General features: G+C 37.9%; 1 protein-coding gene across 2 annotated transcripts in view; it reads right to left on the reverse strand.

Moving 5' to 3' along the window:
• Positions 1–200: 200 nt before the first annotated feature.
• OTUD4 (OTU deubiquitinase 4) overlaps positions 201–22,362 on the reverse strand; it is a 32,690-nt gene continuing 10,528 nt past the window's right edge. The window contains exons 6-23 of one of the 2 annotated variants that reach the window (XR_013922073.1): positions 21,705–21,777; positions 21,138–21,219; positions 20,210–20,354; positions 18,217–18,274; positions 17,708–17,825; positions 17,410–17,474; positions 15,413–15,513; positions 13,959–14,083; positions 13,659–13,839; positions 12,283–12,448; positions 11,044–11,164; positions 9,019–9,074; positions 8,397–8,480; positions 7,547–7,685; positions 6,215–6,484; positions 5,444–5,484; positions 2,094–3,850; positions 1,620–1,634 (exon numbers count right to left, since the gene is read on the reverse strand). Coding sequence is in view for 1 of the 2 variants with exons in the window: in XM_080343526.1 (XP_080199652.1) it covers positions 2,606–3,850; positions 5,444–5,484; positions 6,215–6,484; positions 7,547–7,685; positions 8,397–8,480; positions 9,019–9,074; positions 11,044–11,164; positions 12,283–12,448; positions 13,659–13,839; positions 13,959–14,083; positions 15,413–15,513; positions 17,410–17,474; positions 17,708–17,825; positions 18,217–18,274; positions 20,210–20,354; positions 21,138–21,219; positions 21,705–21,777 (3,070 nt within the window). In the remaining variant the exon portion in view is untranslated. Of the gene's footprint in view, positions 3,851–5,443; positions 5,485–6,214; positions 6,485–7,546; positions 7,686–8,396; positions 8,481–9,018; positions 9,075–11,043; positions 11,165–12,282; positions 12,449–13,658; positions 13,840–13,958; positions 14,084–15,412; positions 15,514–17,409; positions 17,475–17,707; positions 17,826–18,216; positions 18,275–20,209; positions 20,355–21,137; positions 21,220–21,704; positions 21,778–22,362 lie in introns of both variants that reach the window. The other variant, XM_080343526.1, reaches the window with a different exon arrangement.

Consider the following 22,362-nt stretch of genomic DNA (forward strand, 5'->3'; position numbering starts at 1 on the left):
AAAGGTAACCAGTTCTCTTAGGTAAGGAAACAGGCTAAAGTTGTTATCCCTTCAGACTTACTAGCAGATTGAGAATTCTTCCATCTCTAAGTGCTGGCATGCACCATCTTGAAGTTTTTACAAGGTTAAAATACAAATACTTTTGCCTAAAGCAAATAGACAAAAGTAAATAAAAAATAGTTTGTTAAAAATCAATAGCCATATCAAGTAAGGTCCTTCAGGGACACAGAGGGAAACATGCCTATATTTAAGGAGGTTCCTACACAAGTAAGTTTTACAGAAATGTAAAAATAACTTTCAGCGGTATATCTTAAAAGGAAGGGCATTTTCCTTGCAACAATTGCCTATTTTGCCTTCATTGGCATGTGAAAAACTGTTAGAGCAGGTGAAAGAAAACACAGCTTTGTTCCTATTGTACATCTTTGCCACATAAGTTACAGGAGAAGGCAGTGTTTGGAGGTTTTCTTAAGCCATTATGTGTGTTAGTAACTTGGATATTTCATAACCTTGGCAGCATCAGGTGTTCTATACATTCCACATGGCTCTGTTGAAGTGACAACATAAGCCCATCTATATGATACCAAAAGTATTACGTCTGCACAGCTGTCCTGGAGCAGCAAGGCAGCACCAGCCCAGTTTAAATACTTCAAATCACCTTTTACAAGTAAATTCTAAGAGCAGAGCCCTATCAGTCACTGTGTTTTCCATTCTTTTCCCAAGTTTCTGTAGGAAACGCACCACCTTTGTTTTTGCAACACAGCTCAGGATTAAATGCCCACTGCATTACTGAATGATTATTTCAGTGACTGCTGGGCAGATACAGGCTACAAGTGGAGTTAGAAGCTGCTTTTCAGTCTTTGGAAGCAGTAAACAGAGGACTGCAATGGTTTCAAATATGAAATCCTTCAGTGCTTGCTTAGTTCTCAATCTGAAAAAAACCTGAGTATCACCTCTTTTGAAATCCTGAATGGAAAAGTATTTAGATAACAAACCAACCAACCAACCCACCAAAACAAAAACCCAAAACCCACAGCACAGTCCCTGTCACTGCCATTTTGGACAAGAACTAGAAACACAGTTTACATACCTTTTTATTTTGCAGCTTGCCTACATCTTAACTAATTGTTCATAGTGCTGTGTGCTGTCTACAATTGGCTCTGTCAGAACCAAAACCATACACTTAATGCCATTGCAGCAGTTTCAAATATATAAATAAATTTAGAAAGGAAGTGAAAAGACAAACAGTTACTTTAATTACGTTTTTATACATGACATGCATCTGAAAAGAAATTCTTCATCATGTAGCTATCACTCAAGTTTTCCTGATCAAGGGTGTACAATCTCAAACATGAACAAAAAGGTACCATCACCTACACTAGTATTTACAGAGATATAAAAATATACACAACAGGTAATTTTACAGAGCAACAGAGCTGAGTGAACACTGTGCGCACTGTGCTCTCCGAGTTTGAACAGCTCAACGTCCAAACTGCAAAGGCAACAGGAACGCTGCAGAGATCATTACCAGGGTCAGAAGAAACAGCATCAGAACTCTGACACAGTGTAAAAATATAAGGCAGAAGCCACTTTCTTCTGAATTGTAGGGAAGAGCAGAGCGCGTGGAGACTCTCCATCTTGCTTTTAGAAGTGGTTCCAGCAAGAAGTTGTACATGCAAAACAGAAATTTGCATCAACAGTGCAACAACAAAAGGAATACTGAACAGTAGCTCAATCATACAAACTTAAAAAACCGTAACATGTACTTTATGCATCTCTCCTCACAAAATAGCTAGGATTTGTCAGTGCATTAGTGTTAAAGTGGCATTAAAAAAACTTCTGCTATTATAACAGATGCAGAATTATTTTGGAAATGCATAGCATCTACATTTTTATTGTCTTTGTAATTATTCAGTTGGCATAGGCACCATTCTAGTCACACCAGCATGAAGAACTCTTGGTGGAAACAGCCATCCTTATCAATTCATACACAGCTGTTCTTGACTGCTTGTCTTGATTTTGATTTCAACAAATAAATGCTTTTTAAAATTCAAAAATATACCCTATGAATATTAAAAGAACTATATACAACATACCTAAGACACAGGGTTAGCTGGCTGCCATACGTGTAACACACTGAAGAGAAACATTCAAGTTTGACAGATTTTTTTTTGAGATGAAAGGCCTTTGGGTTGGAAGCATATCAAAGACAACAGTGCAGTAGGCTGAGAATTCCTTTAGCTCAGTTCAGAACTAAGGCATTGTATGATAAAATATACATTTATATTTGGTGCAATGTTACCATCACATCAAATGCTATATTTGTCACTAGTAAATGTATATACCCATCTTCACAAACTCAAACCTTTGTGGTGAAAAAAACCCAAATTATCAAACACTAAACCTATTTTATTTTCTAATTTGACATTGAGGAAAAAATGCTAAGCCAAACAAACTATAATCCCCACAAAAACATGTGGTAGAAGTTCACATCTTCCTAGTCTTTACTCGCCAAAAGTTAAACGTATCCTTGAACTTCACTAAAAAGATTTTAAACTGCTACTTCAAATTACTTTTTGCACTTTAAAATGTTCATTATTAAGTCATTCTATGTTTGATGCGCCCTCTGATTATCTCCCAGTGTTGCCCGTCTCCTGTCACTCCTGTACGGCCTCCCTCGGAAGTTCCGCTGACTCTGGTAGCCATCATCTCTGCCTCTGCTGGGTGGTCCTTTCCAGGCTTCCTCGTTTCTCTGGAACTGGTATCCTCCCCTGCTAGAATAACCCCACTCCAGTCTGGGCCTTCTGCCTCCTCCGTAAGTCTGGTTATAAAACTGCTTGGATCTCCCGCTTCTTAGCATATCAGAAACGTCACTCTCGTCTTCAGAGCTCTCTTCCCTCGCTCTCTGTGCCCGGCTTTCTGTCTGGAGATTACCAGCGCCCTTGGAATCTCTAACCTTATCAGGCTTCTCCCTACGACCAGGAATAGTATTTTTCAGTTCATTTTGTGGTGGTCCTGCCAACGGTGGAGGAACGTTGGGCACCACCGTCTGCCTCTCAGTCCCCTGTATTTGCAGAGGACGATTTTGCTGCCCAGCTGGTTTTTGCTTAGCAGGTGAGGCTGAGGGACAAGTTTGCTCCAACGGAGGTGCCCTCACTGAAGTTTCTTTTGGGGCACAGCTGTCACAGCTTGCGCCAGCCACGGGGAACGGCACGGTGTTCGAGCCACTGCTGCTGGTGCTCTTCTGAAGCTGTTCCGCACAGTTTACGACAGGAACCGGAGGGCCGCATTCCTTAGCCACGTACACGTTTGCAGACGTGCCAGCTGTTGCCTCCTTGTCCTCAGGTGACATGACAATGTTAGGTCTTGCTACTGAATTTTCAATGAAACCCTGCACTGGGTAGCCATACCAAAAGTGAGGAAAGAAAGGAGGTGCTATTGGAACAGCTCCTAAGAAGTGATTGTGTCCAAAGGCTGGTTGTGGGAACATATTTTTCCCTCTCAGGGACTCCTCATAATTTGCATGAAGAGCTTGCACTGGATTCTCTGATTCCACACAGACCTGTCCTTGCCCTTCTGACACCTGAGCCGTCGGCAGAATCAGAGGCAGCGATGGCGATTGACTGTCAACCTGTGGAATTTGACCATTGGGCCTGGCCTCACTCGGAACAGGAAAGTGCCTGGTTGTTCGTGCAGTTTCATTTTCGTTCTGAGCAGGCGGAGCCTCCTGGAACCAGGGGTTGTGGGGATACACAGGAAGGGACACGTTTGGGTACATTCTACAAGCGGCTAAATAAGCCTGGTGCAGGGGGTACAAGTAAGAATGGGGTGCCCACATGGGACAGCTGTATGCCTGCAAGACAAGGGGAAAAAAAAAAAGGGTATTCGATCTTTTGAATGTTCAGGCAGACACAGGAGCACACAGTTAATTTACGATTTTGAAACAGTAAATTACAGAAAGTTAAGGCAGTGTTATTTACAGTGCCTGCCCTCAGTTCTAATCTAGAACTCCAGGATGATGATCTCATTTATTTTTTCCTTCCAAATGCAGTTGAAACAGGTAACAGTTATGACCAATAAGAAATCTTGGTAACAATTTCTATATAGTTAAACACATGATGCTAATAAGTCAAGATTTAGCTATGCGTTTGGAGATACACATTTCAAATTCATTTTTCAGAATCACAATTGTTAATCTGCAATTTGCCCTACTAGTTCACTTTTCAAAGTTCTAAGGGAAAACAACCAAAACAATAAAAAGTCCTACCTATTCTCACTTTAAAAAAAGAAAAAGACTACCACGTACCAAGCGTGCATATTTCAGGCCATACAGAACAACCAAATCAGCAGACAGGGTAATGCAGAAAGCAGTGCCCAGGTCTCCCAGGCTATCTGGTCACCAGCTGAGCAGCACAACCACCACAACACAGGACTCTGACCAGCAGATGGTGCTTTAGCACCAAAATCACAGACCATATCCTAAATAACATAGTACTAGTAGGAAAGTCTCACATATACATAGCTTTATGCAAAAAACGCTGTTTAAATGTACCGCAGTGGCACTTGCTAATGACTTATGGATGTTCTATTAAGCAAAGAGTCTTGTATTGGGTAAGCAGTTACCAAATCTAAATTTACTTTCTAAGTTGTGCTCAGCATTCCCTCTTTCCATGCACAAATGCCAAAGAAAAATCATTACTTATGGCCAAAATTACATGGAATAAGCCTAAGAGCAATCAGCACCTTTTCCAAGGTAGTTTGCCTGACAAAAGGACTAAGAGAAGGTAAAAAAAAGGAACATTTTTATGTGCAGAAGAGAGAAACTAAGCAAACAATTAGTTCTTACCAAGAAATGGAAAATTTGCCTCTTTAGATGAGCCTCTTCCCCAACCACACGCACAGATTCGCATCACACAAACACATCAACCGCTACTATAATTACTTAGAAGGTTGAAAGTAAAATACGGTTGTCCTTAACCTCAGCAGAAAGGACGGAGTCGCAGGTTACTTAAGGGAATGTCCAGAGAGAAAGACATTCTAGGTATTTATATTGCAATGGCCTTGCCAGTAACATAGACATGATCAAAGCTGGGTTTTTTTGATCTGTTACTATAGACCGTTTCCGAAAGAATGCGTCTTCAAACTCACAGTGCTTCACCTGTGAATTTGTAAAGCACAATTTCTGTTGTGTGTATATAGTCAGAGTCAGAAACCAACAGTTCTCACTATCACTGTTGAGATAAAATTCCTATCTGTTGATTTGAACTGCAATGCGGACCAGTGTTGGGATCCCAGTTAACAGAAGACAAAATAAGAAAGTATTTGAAATTTAAAGATGAAATTGAAGTGTACAGCTGCACAAACCAAACTTCTGCACTATAAGTACTACCAAATACAAGCAAACTTTATAACAAACAGAAAAATGTAAGTAAGTTTGAAGAGTTACCTTCACACCAAGATTGAAGAAAAATCTGAGAATATTCTTATCTAGGAAAAAAAAACCACAGAAAAAGATCTATGAAGACCTAAAATATTACACTGCCTCTGATGCAAAAGTTAGTCCCTGCAGTAGTTTTAGTAGAGAAACACAGGTATTAAGTTGATGCCTGCATGTCTTCGATTGATTTGGTTGGGGTTGGAAGTCAGGGGAAGTTGTGTTGTTTTGGGGGTTTTTGAGGGTTTTAGATACCTTACTCTGAAAACAACAGCAGTTTAAATTTCAGGTTTAACAGTTTGTGGAACTGAATTTCTAGTTTTTAAAGAAACAATTCAGCAAACCAACAAAGTGCAGTTAGACATTTTATGTTCTTTATGAGCATATTCCACATTTATAGTGTGCCAAGATATATTTTCCCAGACCAGTAAGGAAATATTCAACAACTTTTGAAGCTTTTGACTTTAAGAGAAAACCTGTTACTGTAAGATGAAGCAGTTCCCCAAAGCACATCCTTTACAGTTGCAAAACCACATTATGGTGGGTCACACTAAGAACCATGAAATGATTGTATCAGATTTCCAGGTGTAACCATTTAAAATAATCACAGTTTTAGCAATGTACACTAAAGCATTGCCGTTCTATTCAATATTCCTCATCTTAAATGATGGAAAGACAACAATTAGTTCTTTTGCCACAGACTAGCAACAGGACCAAAGGAGAAGAAAAGAAAACCCACTAGGAAAAATGGTATAAAATCCAGACCTTTTTCTACCTTCTCACCTTTAGGCAAGTCTTCCCCAGTATTGCACAGGGAGTAAGAGGGTGCAACAGCTCTTTCTCCCTTTTCACTGAAAGGGAATCCAGGGTATAGCGGATCCTGATAAGGATTCAGAGTCTGAGGCAAAGGCATTAAGGGCTGGTTAACGGCTTGTATCGACACAGGAACTCCAGCGACTGAAGCAGATGTTACCTGAGCCTGTGATACAACAGAGTCAGGTCCTGTTGCTGGGGCTGGCATCAAAGAAGCAGCAGGCATTTGGGCTGGAATACCTAAGGGAAAAAAAACCCCATATATTATAGCTCAACTACATACAATCATAAAAGAAAATTACAGCAGGAAAGTAAGTTTCAAAAGAGAAGAAAAAATGTTACTCAGGAAGACACAGGAGGAAATTCTTGAGAGTTGTGAAGTTACAAACAAAAGAAGATTGGGCTAAATGCAGGGAATGGTTTCCAGAAAGAGTGAAACAGTTAAGGCTTTCCAGGAATAGCTAAATCCTTTCCATATTTATTTTTAAAGTTTTGAATACCAGGAAGTGATAGGAAGCAGAGGAAAAAAAAAAAAATGGGGAGAGAACTGAAACTTAGACATAAATCTCTGCAGTGCTCATTCTAACTAGTCATTTACGGTCAATTTTTAATCTGAGCTGCTCAGATTATCTGGGCTATATATCTTCTGTCACAGATGCAGTCAAGCATGACAGGATTTTTACCTTAACTAAAGTATCATGTGAACATAATATGCTGACTTGAAAGCTAGTTCTTTTTAAAAAAAAAAAAAAACCCAAAACAGCAGGATAAAATACAGCACCTGATCTAATGAGCAATATGGAACATAAGCTAATGCCATGTAATGGAAGACAGGTACAGTGCAGAAAAAACATTACGCTCGTTTTGCAGTTCAGGTCCAAATGAATCTCATTAATTCCAGACCCAAGCTGAGTCCTTGGTGAATCAAAGAGCTTATTACATGGGACACAGAGCACAAACACATGTCAAGCTTCAGTATGCTGACAGTGTGTTTTACCTTAAGCAGATCTTCAAAACAAACCCCCTCAAAACTCAAAGCTCTCCCACTCAGGAGAAAAACAGAGAGTTGAGTACACACCCCTCTTCCACCTCCTAGTAGGGAGTAAAGAAAACTGAATGTATGAGCAAAGATCTACTAGAACTCTCACTAGCTTTCAGCAGTGAGAAACTACATTCCTATAAATTACTGCCTTAGGAATGTGAAGTTACATGAAACTGTGTCTCCTGGAGGCATCTTCAGTTTAGGAAGACAAAGTATTTTGCAGGGTTAGTAGTTTGATTTACATTAATATTTCTTCAAACCTGCTGGTCCATAGGTTGTTGGCTCGCTTGGCCAAGCTGGCACAATGGCTGGTACAGAAGGCACTGTTGGAGATAAATGCACCTCAGAAAAGACCGGTGAGGGTGTTGGAGTTATGCTTGGTAAGCATTCTGTCAGGTTCTGTAAAAACAAAGAGATCATGTAAAATTATTTGACATTGCCACTGTTGGTGACCCCTAACATGTTTGTCTTCTACCAAAGTGGGCCTGATGACTCAGTGTTGTCCAGACTACCACCACAGCAAAATAGCAACTAGTAAGAAATCAGGCTGTGTACGTAAGAGAAGTCTGAGATACACCACATGACTGGGTGAAGAACTCTGCACTGAGCTCTACCCAGACTGTGCCTGTCCCACAAACAGCCATCAGTGTTACAACCACCTCCACAGACATTTAATTTAGTTTCTCCCACCCAAAAGAAAAGCCACCCTCATAAATGACTACAAATAACCTTGGAGAAGCCTGAAAAAGCAAAGGTAAAGTTAAAAGCATGGTTATCTTAGAAGAAAGATACGAAATAACACCTTATTATAGATATATTTTATATATTTTTATATATATAGATAGATATAGATATATCTATACCTATATATATAGATATATAGATATATAGATATATATAGATATATATATAGATATCTCTGTTATATACTTATACATTCTTTATTTTGGACCTAACAGATTCCTAACTGTAAGTATTAAATTCTACCATTATCACCATTGAAATGACTATGTAATTTAAAGCCATAATGCACACATGGCTGTGAAGAAGCTGCTCCTTGTCTGAAGTCTCCTTACTGGAAAGCTGTGAAATCAAACAAACATTTCTTACTTGCTCAGCAAGAATCGGAGAATCTGTTTTCACTTGTTCCAAAGGAGACGAAGCTTTTGGATGACTCTCATCTTGACTATTCTTCTAAAGCAAAGTCAGAAACAACAGATACAGTTAGTCTAGTAGTGTGATTTACTTTTCAAAGAGGCATTCACAGATAGTAAACCGCACTACATACAAAGTAGGCTAAGCACCCAACCACTGTTGTAACATTTTGCTCATTGAAAGGACAGCAATCATTAAAAGGCAACAAGAGGCCACAAATCTTCACTGAACTTCAGAGATGATGGTCCGCTATCACAGTCACTATTAGTAAACAGCAAATCTGTGGTCCCACTATAATGAAAGTACAGACTGTACTAAGCAACTGCAAATTCAGATTCGTAAGTGCTCTTGCCAGCCCAGATTTGAGAACTCAGATTGCAGAGGAAGTATGGGTTACAAGAGCTCAGGAAAGCTGACACCAATACAAGCCTCTAATCTTAGAAGTATTTCACTAAAAGCTGTAAAGCAGCAGTAGCAATAATCACAGCTCTCAAGGCAGCTATTTCTCTGCTAACCATGTATCAAAGAAGCAATAATATTAAAAAAAAAAAAAAAAAAGTATTTTCTTTAAAATTACCTCAGATGAATTTGGCTCAAGCTTCTGACTCACGTGGACCTGCCTGGAATTTGACTCTGTAACACCAAGATATAACGTAGTAAATGAACTATTATACCATTTATAGCTATCACAATTTAAGCCAGTTAAATCCTCAAAACAAAACCTACCTCAGCACATATTACTACAGAAAACTTAAACTACTCTTTTTATCAAAGATCAAAGCATCCTAAAATAAACAGTTGTTAGGGCAGTAACAGAGCAGCTCCTTCAACCTGGGTTTTCAAAGCTTTACAAGAGTTCTTCACTCATGTTTTTAACAGTTTTGGTGATGGCTTGAGGGAAGCAGGAGAGAAATGTAGTTGGCTCTTTAAACAAATAAATCCCCCCTAGTGAAAAAGAAGTAAGTTTGTACTTCGATTAAAGTGAAAATGTTCTGATCTGCATTTCCATATTCAAGTGTTAGGATAACAGAAGCATAGATCTCGTCTATCTTTGACTGAGTAAGAGATGGATCAGTTCAGGAGGTTTCTATGGTTCAAAAAATCTGGAAAGTTTTGAGACTGATGCAGAAAGTTTAACTTCTCAAGAACAAGCAAACACTTGGCAAGGGAAGAGGGTATTGAAAAACAGTCACAAACTTCACATGATAAGATCCATTCAAGTTCCCCACATTCAGTTTATATTAGAATCTGGTTATTACTGCTTATCAAATTCATGCACATAAGTTTTACAGTAGCCACTAAATAGATATGTACTTTTAAAAAGCTTAGTATATGCACCATCACAAGTAGACAGCAATGTAAATTAAAACTATTGATTATGAGAATTACTGCCAATTCCCCAAGCACCAATAGCAATCTCAAAATACTCAGAAATAAGCACAGCTATTCTCAAAGGATTTTTCACCTAGTTTCAGAAGTGGCAACGCAATCCAGAGTGTTACAAAAAAAACATAGAGAAAGCTGTACATGCCACGCACTTGAGCAAAATCTATCATGACACCGTATTGAAGAGCTTTCTCATAATGAATATTCCCTTTTGCCATTGCTGATGAAACAAGTTTAAATGAAACAGGTTTTCAGACGTTTGGAGAATGAAAAATAGGTAACAACAGTCCTTCTGAGACCATTCAAGAAAGCATTACATGTTGTAAAAGGGACCCAGGAGGACAAATACCGCAAAGACACAACAGCAATGCCTCTGATGTTGCCAGAGATAAGGCAACAAAAAAAAAACACTTAAAAAAAAATCAAGGGAGGGAACAGCCTTCTAAGAGGAGGCTAAAGAGTCTGAATTTTATTTAGTCAAAAAAAAAAAAAAAGGCAGAAACTAAGACCATATTCAATGTTTAGATATGGCAAAACTGACAGGACAAAAAATAATAATAAAAAAAATACTATGAGTTGTATGTGGCAAAGATTTCCTAACTACCTCCCGACAGCCACAGCTTTCACTTATTACTGCCATACTTCACTTCCTCACAGAAGAGGAAAAGCTTCAAGTCAATGAAAAGAAGCTGAAGAGTGTTACAACAGGTTAGGAGGAGGGAGGAAAAAAAAAATGTGACCATGTGACAGGTCTTTGTACTGTAAACAGAGGGAGTTTGTCAACTCTTCTGTACATCATCTTCTCTCCCCTCTATGTACATTGTGTGCTAATTCTGAACCATGCCACACTGAATACTCTTAACTGATTGCAGTAAGCACTTTTAATACTCCTCCCACTGGCACCTTCAGCCACACTCCCAAAAATTTCAACAGGATCCAATTAAAGGTGGCTCTAACAGTCTTTTAATTTCTTTCATTCCTATTTGTGACAAAAATCCCAGCAAGAAGCCTGCTCTCTCAGCCACATTCACAAAGCTGAAAAACATGTACTTTCTTCCCTAACCTTTGCTACCTTGAGTTTGGCACTATTACTCATGATAATTTTCTCCTTGTTGCCTGAACAGATGCACCATCTTGAACAAATTCTGAGGCTGATAATAAACACAAACAAAACAAAAAAAACCCCACGCTGTCATCTAAAAGCATTTATTTTTACCTTTATCCTTCTGCTCTTCCACCTCTGCTGTCCACTTGCTGTTTCTTCTCTCAGTATTTGAGAACTTTGTATGGTTTAAATTATCCACAGTCTGCGTAGCGGCCTGACAGACTGATTGGTTCTAAAGAAGTTTAAAGAAGCAGAAATGTGAATTTATATAAGAAGTCTGATGACAGTTTGTCATCATCTGATACAATACTATTATGCCCTCACGCCATATAATGCTTATCCCCATGGCAAGCAGAAAGGCGGGGTGGGGGAAGCAGTCTTGATCAGTACGATTCAGATTCATCCACTCTTTCATTCACTGCTAAATTTTACAAAGTGTCCTTTAAAAGCATTCATGTAACTAGTTTATATGACAAAAACCCCTGCTTCACTCAGACAATATGTGCTTTAAAATCACATTCTCCTCCTGCAGGTGAGCAAATATAGCAACTGTTAACCACAGCTCAGAGATGGAGCAAGTGACCTCTTTCCCTTCAGCTCCAGTCTTAGTCCACTCTTTGCGGAGCGTAAGACCTGTACATTTCTTCTCAATTACACCAGTATAACTAATTGCTGCTCAAGAACTGAAAGATAGGAAGTCACTTCCATAAAGCAAGAGATTTAAGGCCCATCTTTCACCTACTCCTTCTTCCCAGCCTGGTTCTTGGTTCTGTTTGCCCTATGATTTAAACACAAAAAGCCCCAAGGGTCTCTAGAATAAACCTATGTAGACAGCAGCTCTCTGCTCACAGGATCTGCTCAGACCCTGGATGTTCTGAGACCTCAATCCACTTTCTTCAAAAATTGCATCAATAAAATAATCTCTCAAAATCGAAAGGCTACATTGTTCCCTCAGACATAGACAAGTCTCCACCCGTAAGTTTGATCACACCATACGAGAAAAAGACAACACGCGAGTAACTGTAGGGGAGAGCAAGGCCTTCCAGAGATGGGGGAATGTGATGAAAGAAGCCCAAGACTTCGGAAGCTTGTGTCCCTACCATGTTTACATGCCTAAAAAAATGTGTATAATGGACATCAATTATTCCCTGGGGAAACTACTAGGAATGTGCCTTATCTTGAACATACATAGCATTGTTGTTTTACATATTTCTACATAGAAAGAGAGTGTGAACAAAAGACCCTTTGAATTGTATTGCAATGCAAGGACAGCAAAGCAACAATTGCTAATTAATGGTCCATGAGCAAGTACGAAAAATGCACTATTAATTACAATGAATAAAAACATACATTGGAAAGAGCGGGAAAAGCTTGTTCATCTCTCTGCTGGATCTCATAAAGTGAACGAGATTCTTCTATAGCCTCTTTCTCCCTGCGTTCCTCGGGAGACAGGCCAAAGTAGTTACAATCTCTGCTGCCATAGTTCAGATCCTCAGTTCTCTCCCGGTCTGATTTTCTGTAAAGGAAAAAATGAAATGGGATCATTGATAAAGAAATTCAATTATCACCAGTTTCAAATACAATACAAACTCATGGTTAAGAAGGAAGAAAGATTGTAAGTATCTAGCACTGCCTATGTGATTCCACACATACCAGATCCCTTTCTGCCTACAGCAACTTACCCATGCACATAAAATTTAAGAAGGGGAAATAATGGATTTTGTCCATTATTTATTCAGTTCAATACAATTTTGAAAGACTCTATAACAAATGGTAATTCTAAAACCATAGTTAAAAAAAAACCTAATTCCTACATCAAGTGATCTAATCCATTTGTGTGCCAACTGAGAACTGACCACCATCCTATCTACAAAGATGCAAGAGAAAGTTGAGGAAGAGGATTTCTCTAAATACAATAACAAAAAGGAAAACGTATTATAATTTCCTATTTCTGAAGCATCACTACACAAAATTAACATCACTGTTCAAGCTTTATGAATTACTTTTCAGGATACTCATGTATTTAGATTAAAGGGGAAAGAAAAAGGTCCTTAAAATGTTGCATTTGGCAGTCTTCAAAGACACCCTGGCCCAATTTATTCCACAAGGAATTATAATAGAAAAGATTGACAGAATAGACCATGAAGAGCATGGTTATGTATCCAAGTACAGAACAGTCTTTTAGATAGGACAAAAGAAGAGTGGCAATGATGAAAACAGAAACTCTGCTGCAGCAGCACAATGAATCAAGAAATCACTAAGAAATAATTAAGGCAAAATGCTGTTCTCATACTCCAAGTCATCAGCCATAACATGAAGCAGCCCTCTAAGGCAGGCTCTGCAGAAGCTGAGGGAAGATCTCAGCCATGCGCAAGAAGCACTACTTGAAATACTACTTCAGCCCCAACCAGGAAAAAAAAGCAGCAACATCCGCTTCCCAAGAAGAAACTGCAGTTTGCGCAGAGTCCTTCCAAGGGAGATGCTGCCATGCAGGAAAAAAAAAAAAATAAGTGGGAGCTCATGATAACAGCAATTTTGAAAAAGGTTTTAAAACAAACACTTTTTTTTCTTGTACTTGTGTGTATTTTTATGGACTTGGAACCCTTCTTAAAAATCCAATGGCAACACATTTCAAAAGAGCATGCTGGAAGCATCTGAAGCATGTGCCCAAGGCTCCAATAAACTCAGCTACAGTTCAAGATAAGGAAGATGTTTTACTGCTTTACCTTACAGTCTGGGAAGGATTTCTGCCTGGAGCTTTTTGCTCAGTTGAGGTCTGATGAGGTTGGGGTCCAGAACATAAGAACTGATGCTGCCTGGTTCCCACAGTATGCTGAAGTCGAGGAGGTAGTGCTGACTGGGGTTTTATTGACTTGCTCTGATTCTTTGGCCCTCTGCCATCAGCATCTGTGGTAAACGTGTGAAAACAGATTTTTTTATTTTTTTTTTAATTATTTTCTAAGCTCTCTGGGACAAAACATCTGACAATAAAAGATTCTGCCACACAAAGACAGGTACAATCCTACCAGGCTGAGCATTCTGCCCCCATGTTGGGAAATACTTTTTTATCTTCTTCCCTGGCACAGTGTTCCAGCCCTCCATAGGAGAGGCCTGTGGAAGAGGTTTAAGGCTCTTCAGTGAGACAGCATGCCTACAAAACAAGGAATGACAAAGGGAAAAATGTCTTAAAGACCAGACTGGGGCTTGTATTAATACCACATGTTTATTAAGACAGATGCATCTTTCCATTTTTGAGAACAGTGCATTCAAAGTCCTTTGTTCTTTATGATTACACACAAGCAGTGTGTAGAACAAACCTTTTCTTTTTTTTTAACAACAAAACTCTGTGATAAGTCAATGCAAATTTAGCCAGTAAAAAATGATAAGCCATTTCTGAAGTATTATAATGTCTTCAGGGCAGAGATAAAAGGAGAATGATCAGAAAAGGCAATACACTCAACAGGTAAGTTTATGACAAACACTGCAATAGATGTCAAGATTGAAAAACACTATATCTCAGAGGAATTATTGCATTTTAATTGAGGATGCTGTAGGATGCCCAAGCAACTGTTCACATTGTTTGAAAGAAAGATATTAAAATCTAGAATAAACAGTTCAAACCAGGTTAAATCTCAGTTTTCAAAGGGAACAAACTGCAGGGCAATATTGAGATCTTGCCTTTCCCCCCCGCCTCAGATGAAGATTGCATGACATTAATGGGCATCTTTCTTCTTCCCTCATTTACCTTAACTGGAAGTGTTTCCTTTTCCCAAACTGCACTCATCTGTGGGATTTTTTCGCCCCAGAAGAGTTACAGAACTTACTGCAGAGCTCAAGAAAATGTCTCAAAAAAACCCAAACCAAAACCAAACCCAAACAAACAAGAAAACCACACACACACACACCACCACTACCCACACACACATACACAAAAATTCATCCCCCAGAAAACAAACAGCCGCCAACCAACAACACTCAGAAAAACCTGCAACCCCCAACAATAACTTTAAACAGTTTTATTAAACAGCGTGCACAGAGATAGGGCAAAGATGACACTGATCTGAACAGCAGCTTTGCACTCTGAATGAAATCAGCAGAGCTACCCAACCAGAGAAGCCAGATGCTTTGACAGGCCTTTTACTATGAAAAGCTTGTCACAAATTTAGCATCTAATTATTAAGTACAACAAGCAACACTTAATTGGGATGGTATCAATCTATTTAGGATTGAATCTTGTACAGAAAAAAAAAATTCTAATACTAATGTACTGCTATACTCTGCAATTAGTATCAGTACTATAATATATAGCACAAGAAAAAAAAAACTCTGAAGTGACAATTAATGCAGAACCCCTTTTTCCTTTCTATTTAATATGTTGGTTTTGTAACAATTTTCTAGAAATTATCTCTGAATTCAAGTAATGCTGCCATTACCAAAGTTCAGGTTGGCACTCTTTTCCAAGAGAGCCTGAAACACTTACTTTGCTCCAAGCTCTTCTACAAATACAACAACTGGCCCATTCTCTGAACAAACTTCTTGAATATGGGCATTATAAAATTTTCCATTATGGTCTAAGCGCACCTTAGAAAAAAAAAAGACAAAAGGTGCGTTAGCTTCAAAGAAGACAATGAGAGGACGTAACTCTAAAATAGCAGCAATGTTAAAAATAGAACTTTTAATCTAGGCAACAGAAGACCTGAGAGATCAACACCACGTAATTCAGTAAACGTATCAAAAGCAAGCTTTCAACCCATATTGCTTCTTCAGAAATAAACAACAAAACTACTTTAAAAAAACAAATATAAACCAAACTACAGAAAGCTTGCCAGGTAACACTACTTAATGAAACATGGTTTTCAAAACTACATGAGAAAGTTAGAAGTAATCAGTGTATCATGGCTTTTCAGCTTTACTGAAAACACCTTCTTTTAGAATAAAACCCAAAGCTTTTCCATGTTAAAATCCATGTAAAGAAGAGAAAAATTCATTACCAACTTCAGGGAAATTTGTTTTCATTAAGAAAGTTTTTTTTTTAAATAAGCAAAACAATTTGTTCAGACGTGATCATAGCTTTACTTGTCCAACTGACATTCTGTGTTCTCAAAATTCTTCTCTTAAATATAAAATAAATTTCATAATCTTCTGCCACGATGTTTTACTTTCCAGTTTTATTAATTTGGCCAACTCCACTTTTCACTATTTATTTAATTTTCCCTTCCCATGTTTTTACCCCATATATTTACTGTCTTGCCATATATATACAAAATTTGACCGAGACAGTATGTTAATTACAGGAGTTTTTTTCTACTAATAATACTCATACCCTTTAGTAAATAATAAACAAGACAGCCTTAAGGTCTTACAAATACAAAAATTTAAGCCTGTACTATCAAGCAATAAATAATCAACTTCAAATTAGGCATTTTTTATTTGTTGGGGGCGGAGCTTGGGGGATATGTGGGTGTAGGTTTGTTTTGTTGTGGGTTTTGCTGTTTGTTTTTAAAGTTTAGAGAGTGGGTTTTCCTGCAATTTATTGACTATGCTTCATTCTATTACACAAATAAAAAAGTACGAACTGAAAGAGGCCCCGTGCTACATGATAAACCTAACTGAATATTTTCACATGAATATCAATAATTAACAAATGGTCAAACATCTTCGAAAGATCCATATTTAGCTAAGTACCGGGAGATTAATCTAAGCTTTGAGTACTATGGAATTCAATGGCAAATCTTACTACTTCTTAAGCAGCAATACGTAACTACAAATTTTAACAGAATTTAGAGAGCACCTGTTTAACACACTTTGAATGCTTTAATAGTAAGAATCACACAAAACTTCAGGAGCTTCAGGAACTGTAGTAACTAAAGCGAGCGGTATTCAATTACTTGAAAGTAACGAGATTAGAACAAAGCCAATTTACAAACAGTAATCATGGACTCCAGAGTTAAACATAAATACATGGAACTATGATGCTGGTTTTGGTCCCTCCAGAGAAAAACCTACATAACAGAACACACTAAAATTTCATTCATTACCAACCAACAGAACCAAGTAAACTGCCCTAAATGCACCTACTTCTTACACAGAGGTGAGCGGTCTACACCAGCAAGCAAGAACCCACCAGGCAGGCAAGCCCGCACAAACTTACTTGCACACTTAAGGTCCACAGTCACCTTATTAAATATAGTCCTGAAATTAACCTTGTGACTTTTTAATGAAGTGTAAATGCACTGAATGTATGTTCTATTATGTGTCTCTAACCCTCCATGTAGGCTGTATGTCATGAACACTGCCAGCAATTACATAACAAGCATATGCACAGCTGAAAACACAAGCAAACAATATTTAGAATAATTATATTCATATTTATTATTGCTATATATTAATATTTATAAATCAAAATAGCTAACAAAGAAGGAAAATTGGCATCTTGGGCAAAACGTTAACATCCCAATAAACTATAATACTACTTACTTTACATTTATCTCCAACTGAGTATTGCATGCCAGCAGCAATAGAAAAATCTTGTTTTTGCTGATCTGTAAATACATTAGCAGTAATATACTGTTAGTCTAAATACACCAGAAGAGTTACTTTCTTGATGCAGTAAACACGCAAACCAGCAGATCAGGCCTTTAATCTGCAGACTGACCCATATGAAGATGAGCGCTGCCTAAACCCAAACTGCCATTTGCATCATGGTTTTTTAAGAGGGCTCCACTTTTCACATCAGCTTGCAAAAGCTGGAACTTTGAAGTATTCAGTTACTTACCCCATCTGGATTGGAGCCAAACATCATATTCAACATTTCTGTATACTGATGGATTGAGTGATTTAAGAACTTTTTTAGGCAAGTCCAACAAGGTAGGATTCCCATTGCTCTTAAGGTGCTGTGTGAAACAGAACAAAGTGCTAAATGGCCAATGACACAAAGATTTAAGATTTACAGTTTTCCATTTTTCAATCACAGCACTCAAGATTTAAACTGAAAAATAAAGAAGCTGAAAAATACATAAAGAGCTTTGACAAAATAATTCAATTATGTTATCTTAACCATACTGAACCATACTGGAACATAATAAATAAGCAGCATTAAAAAGGACATAATCCATCTTTTGGCACATCAGAAGCAAATATTACTTTTCAACGAAATAAGTAGTTTTTAAGAAACTACATGTTAAGAAAACTAGAGACTCAAGATTCTCTCATGAACAGTAAACACTGAAAAATATAGCAGAGTTTAAGTTGTTACAAAGAAAATAATTCTTAGCATGTAAATACCTTGTTGCCAGAAAGGGACTTCAATCCATTAATATCACTAACTGTCGTAGCTTTACTTCTGCAAAAGGACAGAAGGAGCTGTGTTAATATAGTATTAAGAAGGCCCAGAAATCAGGCATGAAACACCTTGGAAGTGGATAAAAATACTGAAACTACCAACTTGTCATATTTCTCCACATTAAGCATACCACAGAACATCATCTCTTAAATGAAAAAGCTAGACCTAAAACAACAGCTACATTTCTATACCATATAAAGCTAAAAATAATATTTTTGTTTCTGAGTGCAAGTTTTAGGAAGCCTAACTTACGTGTACTGACTTAGCCATCACCTAAGGAAAAAAAAAGGGGGAGGGCACAGGGGCAAGAAAGTAAAACAAAAATATTTCTCTAAAATTTGTGTGACTACATGAGAAAAACATAGTAGAAGCAGACATTTTAAAAAAAAAAAAAAAAAAAAAAGCACACTATTAATTAACTGGCATCAGGCACTCTAAGGTGCTCCTGTTTTCTACACCTGGCATTGCTGAAAATTACACTCCACAGAGAGAAAACAAGATATTTTTCCCTACAGCTGTTGTAGGGAACTGTCAGCATTAACTTCTCCCAAAACAAAACCAAATTAAGCTATTTTATTTAAAAAAATAATAATAAGTGAAAAGTTCACACTTACAAAACTAAGACCACCTTCTGGAAAACTAGGTAATGACACAAGCTGAAGTCAACTTTAAGACAAGCAAAAAATTTAAGTCTTCATAAACATAGCAAAGTGCTTGTAATTTGGTTTAACTAGGTCAAGAGTCACACACACTAGCTCTTGCATCATAAGACATATGGTTTAAATCAAAAACATTGAGTTGGATACTCTCAAGCGAGTAGATGACCTTCATTTACAAAGGTGTTAGGGAGGTTAACAGTATATTTTCTTATGACTCCCAAAGATACAGGGTAATGCTACTGTGTACGAAAACCAGGAAAGCTGCAAGAACAGAAAGGAACAGAGGTCTCCACTCTCTGACATTTGACTACAATAATTGTTCCCTGAGGCAGAAATACTTGTTTGTATTTTAACTGGAAATGTTTGGAAAACAAATACTAGGGAACAAAAAAGGAAGCTAATCCCTTTCCTAGAACTTGGTTTTCTTTCTGTGGCGTTTTTCATCTTCTTCCTTTCTGTTGTTTTCAGCTTGAGGAAAAACTCAGCTCCCAACATCTCCGTGAATTACCTCTGCTACGTGCCACACAGACTACAGCAGAGCCCCCAGAAAGGACCTGGATGACGTTCAGCAGGAAGAGGGGGCATGCTGCACTAATACAGCTCCATGGCTTCAATGGATTTTCATAGAAGGCAGGGTTTGAAGAAGCGTATTAAACAGAAGAAAAACTACCAGTATGTAAATGCAAAAAACAGCACTGACCAAGACTTGCTGTCCAAAAGGAATCAGTGGGTCAAAATATCAAGGCTAGCTAGAGCATCCAGGTCCAGCAAAAGGAATGTAAATCCACAAATATAATCCCTTTGTTAACATCAAGGAACAAAATGGAGCAAGCTGCATCTGTATTTCTCCATCAGCTACCTCTCAAGTAGGCATTTCAGCCCTTAGATGTGAAAGCAACACAAATCTGATTAGATTCCTGTAACTTGGTTGCAGGAGTGAGCCAAGTAATTCTCATGGAGTTTCCCATGCCAATCATCCCAGGGGATTCTGCTGGTTTAAACAGGAAGAGGGACATGTTTCAATGGCAACGTTCCATTATGTCAAGAGACCCAAGGCTACACTGCAGGAACAACAGAGGAACCAGGACCATGTCCTTAGGTACAGCAAAGATTACATATTTCATTCTTTCATCATACTTTTAACTTTACCTCTTTGTGTTTCTCAGTAATTTGTAAAGCTTTTCCACTCGATTCTACTACCCATCAGAAATTCAGAAAATTCATTTAACATATACCGCTCAGTGTCATCTTACAATAACTTTCAAATCCCTATTACCTGTAGCTGTCATCTTCCGAATCTGAAGCAGATACTTCACTGCTGCCATTACTTTCCTCCGTCACACCAGCAGCACTAAGTTCTGCTATGATTTTCTTTACATCTGTATCAAATACTTTCTCATACAGCAACTCATACAGCAGAGCTGAGGAAGGAGAGGAGAAAGTAGAAGGGCAGAATCAATTACAAAGTACATAAGATTTTACACCACCATTACAGATGCATTTCACATTATTTCCACCAAACCAAGCAAGCATTTTGATGTGTTAACCGAACCAGTGAAGGCATTAGAAGTAAAACCAGTTGCAACTACAATGGTTTAATGGATCTGCATGAAACTACTAGAAATCAGGTTTCTTGGTAGGTAAATTTGGCCTTAGCCTTGTTAACTTTGCAATAGGCAAAGCTTTATAAATAATCAGGATTCTTGTAGGGACACATCAAACCTGATTAGGACCTTCGGGCACTTCTGCATTCTAGTAAAGAATACAATAATCCACAAAGACAGTTATTTTTTGCATGTGCTACCCCCCATGATTTCTGTGACAAGTTATACATGCAAGGATAATTTTGACATAAACAATTAGTTTGCTAACAAGGAGGTCTGAAATACAAAATTAAACCCACAATGCTGACCAAAGATAATGCAACAGATTATAAATTAGTACACTAACATTTTCTGTTTATATCAGACCACTCAGAGTCGAAGAGGCAGATAGTCCTCTCCTCTCAGTATATCATCTGCTTTATCAAGAATCAGGACATAATTGCTCTCGTAAAATCATATAGTCATTGACAATTCAAATGGAAAACCACACTGCTAAAGAATGACAAACTTTAATATAGAGCCTTCTTCTGAAAACTGATGCTGATAATTAAAATCTTTAGTAAAAAATACATGCTTTTGACTAAGCAAGATAATACTTACACTGGCACAGAGCAGCCTTTTCTGAATACTCTATGGGATAAACAATATCATAGTGGTTTCCATTTGAGAAGCACAGCAATACCTATCAAAAAAAACACACATATTTTAGGGTTTGCATTTCACTTGATTTGTCATATAAGCACAATGTTTTAAATTCAATTTAATGTACCAATGCACTTCATAATCTCTCAAGATTTAAGAAGTCAATAAAACAATCAAAATGTTTAGTAGATGTCTTTTAAACCAAAAAGAATTTGATCAAAAGTAAAACAGAATTTAAGACGGAGATAGCTATGTAAGTTGGCACCACTTGCAAATTGATTTTTACAAAATTTTAGATTACTAGGAAGATGTATCACACCCCAAATATGGACCACCTATTTAAAAAGAAGTGCTACATCTATTAACAGGACAACTTCCTTAAATAGGTACAAAACAAATTGTTAAAATTCAATTCTCAGAACATTTCATTGTGTTCAATAATAAAACTCATATTAAACTATTTGCTCTTTAGAAAGTAGTCTTAATTCAGCCTTTCACAGTTGTCATAAAACTTTTTTTTTTTACCTTATCAGAAAAGCCATTTTCAGTTACGTGCGAAGGAGAAGCATTTGGTTCCCGGTATATTATGAAATCTTTCCTGAGAAAAAAGTAATAAGAATTGGAACACTCAAGACAAGTTCGAGGAACAGACATAACCACAGAAAACACCTGGCAGAAGAGAATACTGAAGAAGATGAGTGCAACTATCACCAGCCAAAAAAAGGCTTACTTTCATGAAAAGGCTTACTTTTACTAGGAAAAGATGCACTGGCACAACATGCACAGAGTCAATGACAAGTAAAACAATTTCCAGACACTGCTTTCTGGAGCTGAGTCTAGAAAGATGATGGCTCCTCAGCTCTGGAGAAATTCATTAGACTTTGTCATTGGGAAATCCACCAGTACATAAAGGAGGTCGGTTTTATGGAGAGAGACAGGAAACAGAGATAAGTTTCTGGAAGGCAATGGCTTAGGCTAAATCTGTACTGAGAGACATGAGTGCAGGAACCCTTCTGGGCACAGAGGCCAGCTAACAGAGCAGCCCATGGCTGAGCTCAGAAACTCCTTTTGCCCCCCAAACCAAAGCCTTGTGCTCAGAAGGGTCCAACACAACATCTCTGCTCCCCAGCAGTGGCCCAGCTGCCACTGTGTGCTGAGGAGTATGCTGAAAGCCCAACAGACC

The sequence above is a fragment of the Nesoenas mayeri genome (assembly GCF_963082525.1).
Source record: "Nesoenas mayeri genome assembly, chromosome: 4".
Lineage (NCBI taxonomy): Eukaryota > Metazoa > Chordata > Aves > Columbiformes > Columbidae > Nesoenas > Nesoenas mayeri.